The sequence below is a fragment of the Ursus arctos genome, unplaced genomic scaffold, assembly GCF_023065955.2.
Source record: "Ursus arctos isolate Adak ecotype North America unplaced genomic scaffold, UrsArc2.0 scaffold_16, whole genome shotgun sequence".
Taxonomy (NCBI): Eukaryota; Metazoa; Chordata; class Mammalia; order Carnivora; family Ursidae; genus Ursus; species Ursus arctos.
The window spans coordinates 22,765,104-22,782,531 of NW_026622830.1; the positions used below are offsets into that span (position 1 = coordinate 22,765,104).

The following is a 17,428-nucleotide window of genomic DNA, read 5'->3' on the forward strand; positions in this document are numbered from 1 at the left end:
ACACATATTTTAAGTATTTTATTTTGTTTTGTTTTTTAAAGATTTTATCTATCTATCTATCATCTATCTATATCTATCTATCTATCTATCTATCTTTTATCTATCTATCATCTATCTATATCTATCTATCTATCTATCTATCTATCTATCTATCTATCTATTTATCTATCTATCTATCTATCTATCTATCTATCTATCTATGTATCTATAAGTAGGCTCTACGCCCAATGTGGGCCCAGTGCAGGTCTGAACCCCTGACCTTGAGATCAAGACCTGAGCTGAGATCAAGAGTCAGACGCTTAACCCACTGAGCCACCCAGGCACCTCTTATTTATCTATTTTCAAGTAATTTCTACATCCATGTGGGGCTCCAACCTAGACCCTGAGATCAAGTGTTGCATGTTCCACCGACTGAGCCAGCCAGGCACCCCTTAAGCATTTTATTTTGAGTATATATTTGAATGTGTATACCTGGTTGCAAATGTATTATGTGAGTGATGGTCAAAAAAGTTTGAAAGTGGGGCGCCTGGGTGGCTCAGTCGTTAAGCGTCTGCCTTCGGCTCAGGGCGTGATCCTGGCGTTATGGGATCGAGCCCCACATCAGGCTCCTCTGCTGGGAGCCTGCTTCTTCCTCTCCCACTCCCCCTGCTTGTGTTCCCTCTCTCGCTGGCTGTCTTTCTCTCTCTGTCAAATGAATAAATAAAATCTTTAAAAAAAAAAAGTTTGCAAGCTACTAGCTAGAACGTATGGTAAATGCAGATGGATGGGGAGGAGGTTTTTAAACAATTTTTTTATTTTGAATAATTTTAGATTTAGAGAAAGTTTGCAAAGATAGTACAGAGTTAGATGTCCATCGCCCAATTTCCTCTAATTTTAACATCTAATATAACACTATATGGTATATTTGTCAAAACTAAGAGATTAACGTCTGTACGTTTAATATTAACTAAACTTCAGATCTTATTCAGATTTCACCAGTTTTCTCACTAATGTCCCTTTTCTATTCCAGGAGCCAGTCCTGGATACAACATTGCATTTAGTAGGTTTTATTTTCAATGCATTATACTATACCTGCAAAGAGTATATGTAAAGAAGTGTAGGTTCGGTTTAAAAAGGTGGCCTGGTTTTCTAATTTGCTGTTTTTGACAATTGGGCTAGCACCATGCAAGTCTGCCACACAAATCTTCTCCAAAACTTGTTGGAGTTGGGGGAACTTAGTCCCTGATTTTCTTGCTCAGTTGACTCCTCGCTTTCTGATTTGGAAGATTAGTTCAATTTTGGTGATAGTCATCATGTTGTTGAAAACCGGGCTCTGTGCTCCAGAACTGAAATAATACACGAAGATAGAGTTTTGGGATAAAGAGGAAAGACAGTTTTATTACTCCCAGGCAAAGGAGGCTCCAGGAAGCTGCCTTCAAAACTGCAGACCCGCTCTGGGTAAAAGGCTGAGGGTTTTTTAGGAAAATACAGGGTCTGGGAGCTTTGGATAGGAATCTGGTAGCATCGCCAGCCCTATTGGTTATGTCTTCAAAGCGGTTTCCTGACTAGCACTAGCAATCGCCATTTGAGTCCCATTCCTAAGTATACTTTGAGGTAAGCAAGATGACAACGTTGGTGCGGAGTTCCTGGAACAAAGTATTCTACAGAAAAACAAGTGAAGGGAAGAGAGAAGCTTTAAGAAGGGGGGGGACATTGTTCAAAGTCTTGCTGAAGCATTAGTGTGTCCATCTTAATTTCTATCCATCTTTACGTTTCTATAGCGGCTTCCATCACGATAATAGGGTTTAGGCAGGGGTAGTGGCGTCTGGGAGGCTAGGACCAAAGCAGCATGAGAATAATTTTTTTTTTCTATAATAAAATAATAACCAAAGTGCAACCGTGGAGGGGTTAACGAGGACCGGTGGGTAAGGCCCCCCCGGACTGAAATTTTAAATGGGGAAAAAAAGCAGGTTTCGGTTCTTCTGCCAGGGCATCATCAACAGAACCAGGCACTACTTTGTGGCCCATTTCATCCTCAAAACAATCACGCGAAGAAGGCACTATTTGTTCCCTTTCGCAGAAGATCGAAGATTAATTTGCACTGAGTTCCGCAGCGAGGGGCCGAGCCAGACACTCTTAACCCAACCCACCCCGCAACGTCACTCTCCTTAGGCGGGGTTAGTGCGCAAACGTCGCACGCAAAGACTCAAAGTTCTCTCGCCACAAATACCCGCAACTTCCGGGAGATTGCCCAAGCACCTCAGCGCGCTTGCGCCGCCCCGCCCCGTGACGTCTCCATTCCGTCCCTCCCCTTCTGGAACGCGGAGCTGCTGAGCGGGCTGTCGGCCATTTTGTGAAGCGGCGAAAGAGGTGGTGGCTGCTGTGGGCTCCGGGAAGCCGTTCGGGCTGGGGCTGTCGGCCGCGGGGCGGAGGCACTCGCGCGGGGGGTAACTCGGGTCTGGGTTCGGGTGCCGCGCAGCTCTCCCCGGTAAGACTCCCGCAGCCCGGAACGGGCGGGGCTGTGCGGGGCTCGAGCCGCCCCTTGGTGGCCCGGGGCGGGGCCTTCGGAGGCCTCCGAGCCCGCCGCAGCGAGCGCCCCACACAAAAGGGTCGCGGCATGGCTGCGGGGGGGCCTGGGGAGCTGCTTGCGCCTTTGAAGCCTGAGAGGCTGCAGGAAGGACGCAAGAGAGGATGAGCCTGCATACCGAAGTGGGGACGAGGCCATAGGGAGGACGCCCCCGTGGTCTGAGAGGGAGGAGGCCACTGCTGGGTGGCCCAGCGGCCTGCGAACTAACGGGGATTGCAGTAAAAACACACCTACATCCCGAATGAGCGAGATTTTCGATGCTTCCCAAAAAGGACAGAGATTGTAACTACAGCTCTGTGCCCGGCAGTGAGGAGATAAACATAGTGAGGACACTCCCTCCATCCGAAGTGGAAAGGAGGCTCCTGTGGCCGAACGGGAAAAGGGGTCTAGAGTCTGGACACACCTGTGGGGGGAAAGCTGCAGTCGGTACACTCCTGTGAGTCTAGGAAGGAAGTCAGAACTGGCCGCCTTCGTGGCCTGAAGGTGGAGGGGGTTGCAGGGAAATGCTTCCACGGCTCAGCGCTGGGCGGGGCTTACCCTCGAGGGTGTCGGCGATTTGAGAAGCCGGCCTCTGTAGCGAGAAAGTGGGGGTGAGTACGCCTCCCAAACCTCTGAGAATTATAGTAGGATGCCAGGCCCTTGATACCCAAGCAGGGAAGGGACCGCAAAGAGCACCACCTTTACATATCGCTTGGGAGAGAGCCTCCAGCACTGAAAGGAGCAGACCCAATAGGAGGTGAAGGTTGGGTGCTCTTGATGGTGAATTTATTAAGGAGGTTTTAGTTGGCAGCCACGTGAAATGGGTGGGGTTGAGAATCTACAGGTTACTGTCGGGGATGGACACCAGTGCAGGAGGCTTAGCTGCCAGACTATAAATGCATGGACTTCATGTGTGCCTGTAATGTGTATTTTATAGTGAAAAATCTCAGCGGCTGAATAACTTTGGGTTATTCAGCACAAAACATGCTGGGAGTTTTGTACCCTGAGTTGCAGGCTCCATAGGAGAGGTTTCTGGACTTTGAAACTGTCCTTGATTCCTGGATTTCCAGAGATGATTTAATGTAAATTGTGGTAGTTGTCAGGAACCATCCTGTGTTTATTCAAGAATAGTGTAATTCCAGTCAATATAACCTGAGAAAAAATGTAATTGCAACTGAGGGATTGTTGAAGGAGGGACTTGTGACTGGAGTATTCTTAGAGCTTCTTGCTTGAATGGTTTAAAATCGTGTAGTTTTTGTAAAATGCAGTATTAGTAAAATGAATTGCATTGGACTTTGTTATCTAGTTTATGTTGTTAATGTATTTCAGAGTATTTGCAATTCAGAAATGTCCTACAAGTTCGGACATAAAGGCTGATTTTGTTTTATAGAAATGTAATACAAGACTGGTTGTACTCGTTTTTGAAATCTGGTGGTTTTGACCAAATAGACCATTTCTGGATTTAGTGGGAAGTAATTGTGTTCAGGCATTTTCCAAGAATATTAAAAAGTTGGGAAGAACTGTTACAGGTGGTTAAAATAATTTTGTGGTAATTTTTTAAGAAAATGAAATGTTTGGCATGCTTATGTAAAGGTTGAGGATGTGCTCAGTATTATTGCTGGAAAAATTAACAAAACAGGGAATGCGTTTTATATGACCTTTATATGCTCAATTAAATGTTTATTTTGTTTATGGATTGTAATGCATAATTTGTATTTTTCTTATGTTCATATCTGTTAGGTGAAAAATGTGAAGCTTTAGAAACCATTGTGGTAGTTACTTGGAACCTATTGTTATGTGTTATTATCAGCATACTTCTGGCTTTTTTCACTTTCTTGTGACTGCCAAATGTTTTGATGATTGCATATTGAGAGTTTGGGGGTTGTTGGTACAATTTTTAGATGTGAAACTTGATTTTGTGGACCAGTGTTCAGGTGCTGGAATCCAGTGACAATGTTCATAACGTTTTCATTCCATTTTGTAGAGAGCCACTCCATCTTTCAGTTTAGGTGAATAAATTCTTCTGTAGATGTTGTAGAAAGAACTTCTAAGTGTCAGTAATTGCACAAAAGATGCTCTTAGATATCTCTCCCTAAAATCTAGGGACTGTCGTCCATTTCTGTATCTCCTGTCCCGGCCATAAGTGTTTAATAAATGTTCGTGGTATAAATGAATGTTGTTAAATGTGTAGGTCAACTAAGCAGAAAAATAACTTCATCTAATTTATAGTTTATCGGATTTTACTACCACCACTCATACACCTTTTGGTTTGCAACGAGTTTATTTCATTAAATTTCAAGCCACCTTTTAAGTCTTAAGTGAGGGTGAATGTGGTTGGCTAGGTTAGAAGTGATATTGTTGCTTTTAAGTTTAAATCAAGATAACGTATTTGTTGGCATTTCGGGGGATTGAAAAATAATATAGTGTTTTTGTCAGGAGGAATATATATCTTATTTAGAAATGTCTTGGTTTGCCACTTTTGAGAACTTTCTGGAGGTTAATGGGAAAGTTGAGTAACGAGCCGTCTAAAGGATTCATGTCCCTCAGTGTCAGAAGAATTGTTTCATTAAGAATAATCCCAGAATCTGAAATGTGATTCATTTGGGGATGGGAACAAACTCAAGTGGATGAAGCTGTGATTTTTTTCCATAATGCCTTCCATAATGTGATTATGCGGCTTATAGCATTGTGCCCATTATGATTGGTTCTCTGTTGCTCATCTTTGAGGTGAACATTTGAGGGGTGCTGGTTTTTGTATTTTTTTAATCTAAAGAACTTAGCTCTGGTTATTGTTAATTAAAGACTGACAACTGAACAAAGTTGAAATTCTATTTTTGATGTTTATCACCAGATGAAGAGTGGGAATGGTTAAGTTCAACTGGTTTGTGCTTTGGCTTCCTGATAAAAGGATTGTTGTCAGAAATTTTACTCTGAAATTCCAAGGGTTTGAAATGACTAGTAAATAAGAAAACATGTGACGTAATAATATGCTAACTGTTCATAGCAGATATTTGTAATTTGTTCATGTATCTGGTATTTCTAAAGCTGAAGCAAAGCCACTATGTTAGGACTAATTCCTAACAAAGTGGAAAAGTATACTAGAGCAATCTTCTTGTTTTAGATCTTCTGATATATATATCAGTGAATTTAATGGCAAATCAGGCCCATTTTCTCTTTTGTACCTTTATGCTTTACAAATAGGTAAAACATGTGTTTTAGTTGTTTCGATGCATAGAATTGTTTGTTTTACCCTTCTAAAATTCAAGTCTTAAGGTGGTTGAAGTGGATTTTTCATTTTGGGATCCTGCATTCTGTTACCAGCTCACATTCAGGACACAGGAATGAGTAGTTCCTGGAGAACAGTGGTGCCTCTATTAAATTATTGTGTTCTTTGCAAAGTGAGGTGTTGAAAACAAAAGTACTACTTCAGTTTTCAGTTTCTATTTACTTTGTCTGTTTGAAGGAAGAAGTGTAACACCAAAAGTTGTGAAGTTCTAGCTTCTAGCCTGAACTTCCTGGGTACTTTTCTTTGCTATGGGTTGATGTGGGCCTTCCCCTTTGCTTAAATAGAAAAGATTCATGAATTTACTTCTAGATTGATTTTGTACTTTAAACTGAATAACGTAAAATTTGAGGCATTTGCCGAATTCAGCTGGAACTTCAACTTTTTCTTGTGGAATGAGACTTTTCCTTCTTGTTAGGATAATTTCTGGCAACCCGTTAGAAATTTTTGGTAGTAGCTCTAGTGTGTTCCCTTTGGATGTTAACTGTCTGACTCTAAACTTGTTCTATCCAGATGAACATTTGGAGGCTTCTTGGGTCTGGAAGGGAAAAGGCTGAGGAACTTGTTTCCCTTACCTTCAGGGCACATGTCCTGGCCCCATACCAGACCTTTTGAATTGGAGTTTCCAGTGGGGGAATCATCTGTTAATCATAAATGCTTAACTAGAAAATTACTGTGGTTCTGTTGGTTATAGAGTCAGACTTGTACATTTAGAAATTAATATTACAAAATTGATGCTCTTCCTCATGGAGCATAGCCTTCACCTAAAAGCAGGCTTTTTTGTGTTTCATGTTTCCCTTTGTGACCTGTTAGATAAACTCCTAGGTGTGGTTTTTAAATAAAGAGTTTTAAAACTCTTTAGACTTAATTAGAACTGATTTATACAACATATAAAAAATTAATACAGTGCTCTGGGATTTTGAAAGCATTGTTCATGACTTATGTGCGTAGCTTTTGTGGCAAAACAATCTCTTCATTAATTTGAGTAGTTGTCTAGAAGATGTTTAGCTTGTCCTTTAGAAAAAATTTGGAGTAACACTAAAATTTTTTAATATGTTTTACTTTTTGGTGTTGAATATTAAACTCGCAGGTGGTATCCCGAACTTGAAAGATAGTTAAAAATGAGTGTTGTTCTAAGTAGTGTTCTGTTGGTAATCTTTATACTTAACAGTGACGATTTTCTTCTCTGTTTCTCTGAATCAAAAAATGATCTTTTGAATGTAGTTGTCTAATTATTTGGTCTTATATATTGCTTGTGAATTGTTCAAACTTCACCAATTTGGGAGAAATTCCAGTAAGAGATGAGTGACTTGTTTTTACTTTGGGAAGTCTTCTTAATATGCCAGACATTTTTAGAGATTTTTTTTTTTTAACAAGTCTTTTGGAACAGTTTTGGTGTTAGAAGAAAAATTAGTCGTTATAGCCTGAACTTTCACTTAATTTATGTTTCTTGATGCTCAATGCTATTTTGGTGCAAAGGAAAATATTTTGAAAGAGCAATTGCAAGAATTTCCATAAGTACCCTTGAATTGATGACTTTGTCATTTGCCTTGGAACTGTTTGTGTGTGAATTTGTGCTTTTTCATCAAGTGTTTGGTGGGACCTGAGGAAATAGGTTGTAGTTGGACTTACATTAATGGAATTTTCTGGACTGGTTTAATCATCAAGTGATAAAAGTAATTACCATCTGTGAAGCTGAGCTTTATGACTTTTAGTTTCTAATTGACTCATTCTTGGACTAATTTATGGCACATTCTTGATGTATGTAAATATATAATGTTTTGAGAGATATTCAAAATTGAAAGCAATACCAAGTAACAAGCATGTGTGGGATTTTGGTACATTTCTTTCTTTCTTTCTTTTTTTAATATGCATTCTAATGAAGTACTCTGGTGGTTTCAGACTCGCCTTCATAATGTACAGTTCAGTGTGGCCTGTGCGTGTTGTTTTGTGTTTCCTGCATTGATTTTTGCCTCCGTTTATTCTCTATTGCAGTCTAAAAGTTGGTTTTAATTGGTTGCCCACAGGATTGACTTGGCCTCTACTTCTTGTTAAGAAAATACATCTCTTGTTTTATCAGGTAAGAGATTTTGAATAGAGGGTTTGTTTTTATACAAAATAAAATGAGACAGCTTATTTAGTAACATGAAAATATGTGTAGTAACTGAATTGTGGGGGATTTTCTTTTTCTTTTTTTTTAACAGTTTTATCTGAGGGATGGGGGTGGGATAGACTGGGTGCCTTGAACAGTTGTTGCTTTCTTCGGGGTTCGGTTTTATATGGATGCATTTCTTCTGCTGAATTCCTGATTATTAGGCAGTAAGCTGTTTTTTTTGTTGTTGTTGTTTGTTTTTTTGTTTTTTTTCCAGTGTAGCATTCCAGATTAATTACAAATATAGGTGCTTGTTATTGGTATGGTTTTTTAATATTTCTTAGAGGTAAAGGTGTAGATAATGGGTTATCCGTTTTAGAGTACCTATTTTGACTTCAGATGGAACTTTAGTGATTGGACTCTAACCCTCTTGTTAAATAACAGTGGTAGGCTTAAGATAGTTGAAATGACTTGCCTGTCAAACAGGCACTTAGTAAAAGAATAGCAGATCTTATTTCATATTTTTTCAGAACCTAAAAACTGTTTTTCTCTTTAGATGGCTTTATGAATAACTTTTGTGTTCTTTGGTTTAATCCTCAGCCTTTTTCTAGCTGGTAATCTGGCCAGATTTTTCAGTATCATGTTTTCATATGTACCTTGTGCAGACTTCACTAAAGCCCTTCTCTTAGTAGCAAATGGTTTTTGAAGAATTACTGCGTATGTCAGTTTAGCCCTGTGTTTAATTTTTGTGTTCTTGGGACTATATCAGATTCCTATTTTACTGTCCCAGTGCAAACTAACATCTATCTTTCAAGTCATTTTGGGTGCCTAGATTACTTACTCATGATGTGATTAAGTGATTAAGCATTTTTTGAAGTTGAACAGGAATGCTATCTTAATTTTGCATGTAGCCAATATGCTACAGACAGTAGGGAATGAGAATTTGCCTTAATATCTTGAAATCTTGATGAGCTTACATATAGACTGTAAATAGTAGTAAATAAGAAGAAAAGAGTTTGTTGGTGTGATTTATTTTTTTTAATATTGATTTTTCTTGTTGACTCTTGCAAACCAAAAACGAAAAGCTTCCCTCATACCCCAAGTTTCTAGTGTTTTATAATGGTCTCACAAAGAGCATTTTCTGTTCGCCCGTCCATCTTTCTGGATTAAATTTGAAGGTGGCTTTTATTTTTGTGTATGTGTGTGAGAAGACTGTCAAACCTAAACAATATATTTCTGTTTTTGTGTACAGCAGTCATAATAGTTGAGATATAATTACAGATTTTGTTGTATCAAATTAATAATTCACACAATATTCGACATTGAAAAACTGCTTTCATGGGGTTACAGAATTCTTAGAGCTTGCAGCAGGAAACTTTGCTCTTTTAATGTTCCTGACTGAGAAGTGATAAAACCAAAGCTCAAATCATTTATCATTTTTCTGAGGTTACAGAACTAGTTTAATAGGTTTATATTTAAAAGTTGATATTTAAGGTGGCTTGGAAAATATCCTATGTTGTTGATCACATAAATTTCAAATTAATATTTTTTCCAGTCCTAAGAGTTTGTTTTATATCACTTTACAAAGGGCTTCCCTTGCATTTTCTTTTGGAAGCCATAAGAACTGAAATACTGAAATTTTGCTTAAATCTGGGAGAAACTTCTCAAAAAGAAAAAGTTCAGAACGGGACATTATTTAAGGAGAGTAGTGAGCTCCCAGAAATCCCACAGGAGTTATATTGAGTGGGGACTATAACAGTCACTGAATAAAGTTCATACGCTAGTTCTTTTTAAACAAAAGCAAAACCAAAAAAGACCCTTTTTTCGTTTTCAGCCTTCTTTGGGAAAAACGAGACTTTTTTGAGTGTGTGTGTATGCGTGTGTTTTTTGTTTTGTTTTTTGGTTTTTTTAATGGTGAGTTTGGAAATGAGTCATTGGATCTGAGTTTTAATTAAAACAGCTATGGTGAATGGCACTGCAACCAGGTTCTACTTTTTGGAGTGATGAATATAAATAACTAAGATTTGGGCTGTTATTCAGTGTTTCTTTTGGATTCTTTGTATGTATCAACCTTGTTTATAATAAATAATTCCACATATAGTTTTCTTTAATAAATAGAGCTGTAATGCAGATTGAAGAGTTTTAGGTTGAAATATGGAATCCGTTCTCTTTTGAGACTTGACTCTACTTTAGTGTTAAGTATTATTTGTAATTCGTTAGTATTCCAGTTTTCTGTTTCTGTTTTGCATTTTGAGATTGAGTCATATAAAATGACACTGGTAATTCTACAAAGTTGTCATGTTTATAAGGAAAATGCTAAGCCACTATTAAATACTAACTTTGATACATCCTTGCCATGTTTTTCCCTGCAGATTGTTCAACTTTGTGTCCTGATTTGACTTACACATTTCTTTTAAATCTTACTGAATGATTAGTGGTCTGAATGATGTAATTGGTGATTCTACTTCTTACGGTGGTTTTTTCCCTGAAACTTTTGAGTCATGGGTCTGAACTTCTAATTGTTTATAGCATTAATTCCTTTTGGAAGTTGAAATTGTCTAGGTTTTACACTGTAAATGGCACATAATGTTCAGTTTTTAGAATATTCAAATTAAAAAAAAAAACCCTACATTGCTTGTGATAGTTTGAGGGTATATTTGAGGGCCTAATAGGTAGCTGGTCATTCTTGTAGTTAAAAACTTGGTGTGATAAACAGGAGTCTGACCTGGCCGTTGCCTTTTCTCATCTGCAGGTGTGTGTGGTTTCAGCGCAGCATGGCTGTGGTCATCCGTTTGCAAGGTCTCCCAATTGTGGCGGGGACCATGGACATTCGCCACTTCTTCTCTGGATTGACCATCCCTGATGGGGGCGTGCATATTGTAGGGGGTGAACTGGGTGAGGCTTTCATCGTTTTTGCCACTGATGAAGATGCAAGGCTTGGTATGATGCGCACAGGTGGTACAATTAAAGGGTCAAAAGTAACACTTTTGTTGAGTAGTAAAACGGAAATGCAGAATATGATTGAACTGAGTCGTAGGCGTTTTGAAACTGCCAACTTAGATATACCACCAGCAAATGCTAGTAGATCAGGACCGCCACCTAGCTCAGGAATGAGTGGCAGGGTAAACCTGCCTACAACAGTACCTAACTTTAATAATCCTTCACCCAGTGTAGTTACTGCCGCCACATCTGTTCATGAAAGCAACAAAAACATACAGACATTTTCCACAGCCAGCATAGGAACGGCTCCTCCAAATATGGGGGCTTCTTTTGGGAGCCCAACGTTTAGCTCAACCATTCCGAGCACAGCATCTCCAATGAACACAGTCCCACCACCACCAATTCCTCCAATCCCAGCGATGCCATCTTTGCCACCAATGCCGTCCATTCCCCCAATACCAGTTCCTCCTCCGGTACCTACATTGCCTCCCGTGCCTCCTGTGCCCCCAATTCCCCCAGTCCCTTCTGTGCCACCCATGACCCCACTGCCACCCATGTCTGGCATGCCACCCTTGAACCCGCCACCTGTGGCACCTCTACCTGCTGGAATGAATGGCTCTGGAGCACCTATGAATCTGAACAATAACCTGAACCCTGTGTTTCTGGGTCCATTGAATCCTGTTAACCCCATCCAGATGAACTCTCAAAGCAGTGTGAAACCACTTCCCATCAATCCTGATGATCTGTATGTCAGTGTGCATGGAATGCCCTTTTCTGCAATGGAAAATGATGTCAGAGATTTTTTCCATGGGCTCCGTGTTGATGCAGTGCATTTGTTGAAAGATCATGTAGGTCGAAATAATGGGAATGGATTGGTTAAGTTTCTCTCCCCTCAAGATACATTTGAAGCTTTGAAACGAAACAGAATGCTGATGATTCAACGCTATGTGGAAGTTAGTCCTGCCACAGAGAGACAGTGGGTAGCTGCTGGAGGCCATATCACTTTTAAGCAAAGTATAGGACCTTCTGGACAAACCCATCCCCCTCCTCAGACACTTCCCAGGTCAAAATCGCCGAGTGGGCAGAAAAGGTCAAGGTCAAGATCACCACATGAGGCTGGTTTTTGTGTTTACTTGAAAGGGCTACCATTTGAAGCGGAAAACAAACATGTCATTGATTTTTTTAAAAAGTTGGATATTGTGGAAGATAGTATTTATATTGCTTATGGACCCAATGGGAAAGCAACTGGTGAAGGCTTCGTAGAATTCAGGAATGAGGCTGACTATAAGGCTGCTCTGTGTCGTCATAAACAATACATGGGCAATCGCTTTATTCAAGTTCATCCAATTACTAAGAAAGGTATGCTAGAAAAGATAGATATGATTCGTAAAAGACTGCAGAACTTCAGCTATGACCAGAGGGAAATGATGTTAAATCCGGAGGGGGATGTCAGCTCTGCCAAAGTCTGTGCTCACATAACAAATATTCCGTTCAGCATTACCAAGATGGATGTTCTTCAGTTTCTAGAAGGAATCCCAGTGGATGAAAATGCTGTACATGTTCTTGTTGATAGCAATGGGCAAGGTCTAGGACAGGCATTGGTTCAGTTTAAAAATGAAGATGATGCACGTAAGTCTGAACGCTTACACCGTAAAAAACTTAATGGGAGAGAAGCTTTTGTTCATGTAGTTACTGTAGAAGATATGAGAGAGATTGAAAAAAATCCCCCTGCCCAAGGAAAAAAAGGGTTAAAGGTGCCTGTGCCAGGTAATCCTGCAGTTCCAGGAATGCCCAGTGTGGGAATGCCCAGTGCGGGAATGCCCAGTGCAGGAATGCCCGGTACAGGAATGCCCGGTGCAGGAATGCCTGGTGCGGGAATGCCTGGTGCAGGAATGCCTGGTGCGGGAATGCCCGGTGCAGGAATGCCTGGTGCAGGAGGTGAAGAGCATGCCTTCCTGACTGTAGGATCTAAGGAGGCGAACAATGGGCCTCCATTTAACTTTCCTGGTAATTTTGGTGGTTCGAATGCCTTTGGGCCGCCACTCCCTCCTCCAGGATTAGGAGGGGCCTTTGGTGATGCTAGGCCTGGTATGCCTTCAGTTGGAAATAGTGGTTTGCCTGGTCTAGGACTGGATGTTCCAGGTTTTGGAGGTGGACCAAATAATTTAAGTGGGCCAGGATTTGGAGGAGGCCCTCAGAATTTTGGAAATGGCCCTGGTAGTTTAGGTGGCCCCCCTGGCTTTGGAAGTGGCCCTCCTGGTCTTGGAAGTGCCCCTGGGCATTTGAGCGGGCCACCAGCCTTTGGGCCTGGCCCTGGGCCTGGCCCTGGTCCAATTCACATTGGTGGTCCCCCTGGCTTTGGATCTAGTTCTGGAAAACCAGGACCAACAGTAATTAAAGTGCAGAATATGCCCTTCACTGTGTCTATTGATGAGATTTTAGATTTCTTTTATGGCTATCAAGTGATCCCAGGCTCAGTGTGTTTAAAGTACAATGAAAAAGGTATGCCCACAGGTGAAGCCATGGTGGCCTTCGAATCTCGGGATGAAGCCACAGCTGCTGTCATTGACTTAAATGACAGACCTATAGGCTCAAGGAAAGTAAAACTTGTCTTAGGGTAGCCGTTCACATCAATTCTTTATAGGGTAGATCTTCATAGTGCTGTGATTAATGCATCCAGATTGTTTTCCTAGTATTTCCAGGTTAGAACCTGTGGATTGTTTCAATTGCATATAGATTGGTTTCTATAACATAGAGCATTGGTTGACTGTTTACAGAAGACTCACTACCAGGATAAATATTGCTGTATGTTACAGTAAAGCTGTCTGGAGAGAACACAAAAATGATTTTGGCGTACCATTAGAGAAACCATTTGTAAAACACAAATGACCACATAAAGCTTATCAAGGAGTTTAGATTGGTTTTGTTTTATACCATATGGGATGAAGAAAATAGAAATGTCAATAGAGCTCATTAAAGGTGCTCTTGCCAGCTGCTGAAAAATAGAAGTTGGCTACTCTTGGAATTTGGTTTAAAGCTGGACAGATTTGCTTTGTTATAGGGTCAAAGCTTTGTCTAAAGTCCTCATTTTCTTTTAAAATTGAATAAAATCTCTGTATACAGATTCACTGTATGTACCTTTATTGCTTCTTGAGGGTTCTTGCTGTATAGACAGTCCTGCTTCTGAAGTTGCTGCTTTTTTGTTTGCCTAATTGACTCATTTGTAAATGAGCAGAACTGTTTTGTTGTTGTTGTTTTAATATAAAACTCCACACTTGGTTTGTGCTATAACCTTGAATTTTGATTTCTAATGTCACACTTAAAACTGTGTGAAATAAGAACTTCTGCCACAAAAATAAAATATGGAGTCCTCTACCTACCAGAGCCTTTTTGGTTTGACCGCCATGTTTTAGTTTAGTCAGTTTAAAAATTGTTCATGTTGTTTGGATGGCATCAAAAACCAGAAACCACTTCTAATAATCATTGTTTAAGATGCCAGATTTGAAGTCCTGTCCATGATGGACTAATGTTCTGGCAATTTCCTTCTGTCCCAAATTTGTGTGAAATTTTGGCCTGTAACTAAACAAAGAGAGTCCATTTTTAAGAAAGAGCATTATATCTAGGTTTTTTTTTTTTTTAAACTGAAGTTGAAATTGTTAGCTTTGTTAGCAGTAGTGTTATAGAATAAAAGAGTCATAAGCTGTTCCATAGATGTGCATTTAATCCTGTTACTTGGAGGCTTTTTGGTCTAGTTGTTTGATCAGGAGCCTGTTCATAAAAATTCTTCATACAGAGTACAAGTGCAGCTGCCAGAGGGGAGAGATTTGAGATTCTTTGCCCTTTCATACTCTTCTTTGGCATTCAGGACACTTAAGGCAGGAGGACCACATGGGTTCTGGTTGGTAAGTGTCCTTGTAATGAAAACATTTGCCTTACAACATCTGCTCACTGCTACAAAAGGCTCTACTTACGATTACTTTCCTTCTTAGTTACAATGCTCTAAAGATGTGTCACATTATATTATAAACATATGGAATGGGAGATTGGTGAGAGATCATGAAAAACAAATTTTGTCTTTTACATGGGCCTCTGTCTTGGTTTGAAACATCCCCAACATTTCCTGCAAATCAATGTACTTACAAAGGGGTCAGCCTTTTAAAAGAAATATTTCCTATTAAAAAAATAGTGCCTTTTTGGTGTTGCAAGTCAGTGGAACACTGAAATACAGCGTCTCGTGTAATTTAGAGTTAAGAGTGGCAGCAGTTTCATTTGTGTGATAAGATTTGGAAAGCCTTTTCATCACTACAACGTTAGAGGATTGACAGTACAGGATTTTTTGTTTAGGGAAAGGATTGTTTAGACTTTCAAAGAAGACATGGCTGTGTTGTGGGTGTTTTGACAATTCATGAATACAAATTTGCTTTGACAGATCACTAGATATTGCCTCCTCAACTAAAAAAGCAATATGATGTTTATGCTGTTCAATTTAAGTTTTCTGTTAAGTAATCATTTCTCATTCCAAAGACCGAGTGCAGAAAACTTCAGCGCTGCTTGGGAGTCTTATTTCAACTGCAGATTATTTTCCCCATTGGAGAGCTGACTATTTTCATTTTAGAAAAATGGGTTGTTTGAAGATAAAAGCCCTTTATCTTTTTTCACAGTTTATTTTGGTTATATGTTCGTACAATCTTATTAAATACTTCATATACTTTATTGCTACTACTTTGTTATTTCTACATCTTAGATAAATGCTGAAAAGGAAAACTTGATTTCATTGTTCATCAAATTAAATAAATTAAGAAAATAGTGGTTTGTGTAGAATTTGGAGAGAACTGTGTTTCATATTTGGTTGAGTCACAACAGTGCTTCTCTTGTTGTGAAATGTAATTAAATGCTTTGCCCTCTGGAACTTGATTTTTGTGTATCTGAGACTTATTATAGTGCTAATTGCTAAGCATACTGTTCATCTTGTTCTGGGCATTGGAGTTTGAGTTTTTAAAAAATTCTTGAAAATATGTTCTGTGCAATCACTCATACCTCTCTTCCTGCAAATTTTCTCAGAAGAACTAGGTTTGGGGTGAAAATGAATTTATTTTCTCATTTGCTTTGTATGGTATGAAGGATTTGTAAAGCTTTGCTCAAAGTTGTGTGCATTTGTAAACACTATCATGATATTTTCAATTTTATGTGTAAATTTTGTCTTTGGTGACTGACATGAATGGAAGAGAATCTTTTCCATTAGGTTTAATTCCTCCCACCCTCTTGCCTGGGTGTTTTGGGTTTTTTTTAGTTTAAAGGATTAGAGATATCTACAAAATGTATTTTATAAATAAGCAAATTTGTAAACTTTTCTGAACTTCAGTGAAACATTTAGTTCACAAGCAAAATTTGGAGGTGTATTCTGTGTTTAATACTGTAGTTTGGATGTACATTTATTAGTGGCTTTAAAAAAAAATGCAACACTGTTAAGTGAAATGTAGTTCCTAGCTTTGTGCTCCAAGTTGTCAAAGCATCAACCGTGAAAATTTCATTAGGAAATTTTTATTCAGAATTTCTGAGAGTAATGTTCAGTGTAATTAGGTCAGTCTTAACCCACTGGATGAAAGTCTAGGGCTGTGTATGGACATAGCAGACATACCTTGGATAAAATAAGGATCCATGAAAGCCTTAATCAAACTCAAAGTCCTTTTTATTGGATTCTGTCATTGTGTACAGGTGTGGGTCAAATGTTTAAAAATAAATCCACTCATCAATTTCAAGACCACTTAAAAATGAGTAAAGAAACCGTAAAGTTGGCTGCTAGTTAAATCTGTAAAGAATTTCTAGCAGTGATCACTTTTAAAACTTATTTCCCACTCTTGGAAAATTACCACATTTAGTTTTACTGGCAGTTCTATAGTAGTCCAAGCGTTAGAAACCAAACACAATAAAATAATTCATTGCCAATATGGCCATGACATTGCCAGCAAATACTGCCTTGGCATCATTCAGCAGAGGTTTTTGTTTATAACGATGAAGTCTTGAATACTGTTCAATAAACTTGTCACAAAATAAAAGAGGCTGATGCTTTTAATGCTTTACACAAGAGTACTCTACTGAGCTATACCATCAGGTTTTTTGTTTGTTTGTTTTTAACTCCTACAAATATTTTGTGCCTTTGGAAAGGTGGATTTGGTGATCTTGGAGGTAACCATTGTTGCTTATCCTTGTCTGCTAATGCTGAAGTGTGGAAAGAAGATACCTGGAACGGCAGGGAGGAAACTTAATTCTAGGTCAAATCTGTGGTATCCACCTTTTCAGACTTTTATTTCGTGTGCTTTGCTAGACAGCCACTTCGTAATGTGGACTGAGAAGGAACCAGAAACCATGTGCTCCTTTTTACAGAAGGTGTCTTAAAGGGATTATCTTTTTAAAAACTGATTACTTTAAGGAATGGGAAAAGAAATCTTCAGAATACATTGTCAATTGCACATACTTCTAATTAGAGCTTTTTTGTCTACTTATTCTTGCATTAGTATGTGAGGTATTTTGAGGTGGGGAAGAGGGGAGAGGAATCAAAAATCTTGCT

General features: G+C 39.2%; 1 protein-coding gene across 16 annotated transcripts in view; it reads left to right on the forward strand.

Annotated features, from left to right (window-relative positions):
* Positions 1-2,257: 2,257 nt before the first annotated feature.
* LOC113258542 (RNA-binding protein 12) overlaps positions 2,258-17,428 on the forward strand; it is a 34,455-nt gene continuing 19,284 nt past the window's right edge. Inside the window, exons 1-3 of one of the 16 annotated variants that reach the window (XM_057312558.1) lie at positions 2,274-2,349; positions 7,824-7,908; positions 10,673-16,916. In XM_057312558.1, the coding sequence (XP_057168541.1) occupies positions 10,695-13,481 (2,787 nt within the window). In that variant the 5' untranslated portion in view covers positions 2,274-2,349; positions 7,824-7,908; positions 10,673-10,694 and the 3' untranslated portion in view covers positions 13,482-16,916. The other 15 variants (XM_057312559.1, XM_057312564.1, XM_057312567.1 and 12 more) reach the window with 15 other exon arrangements.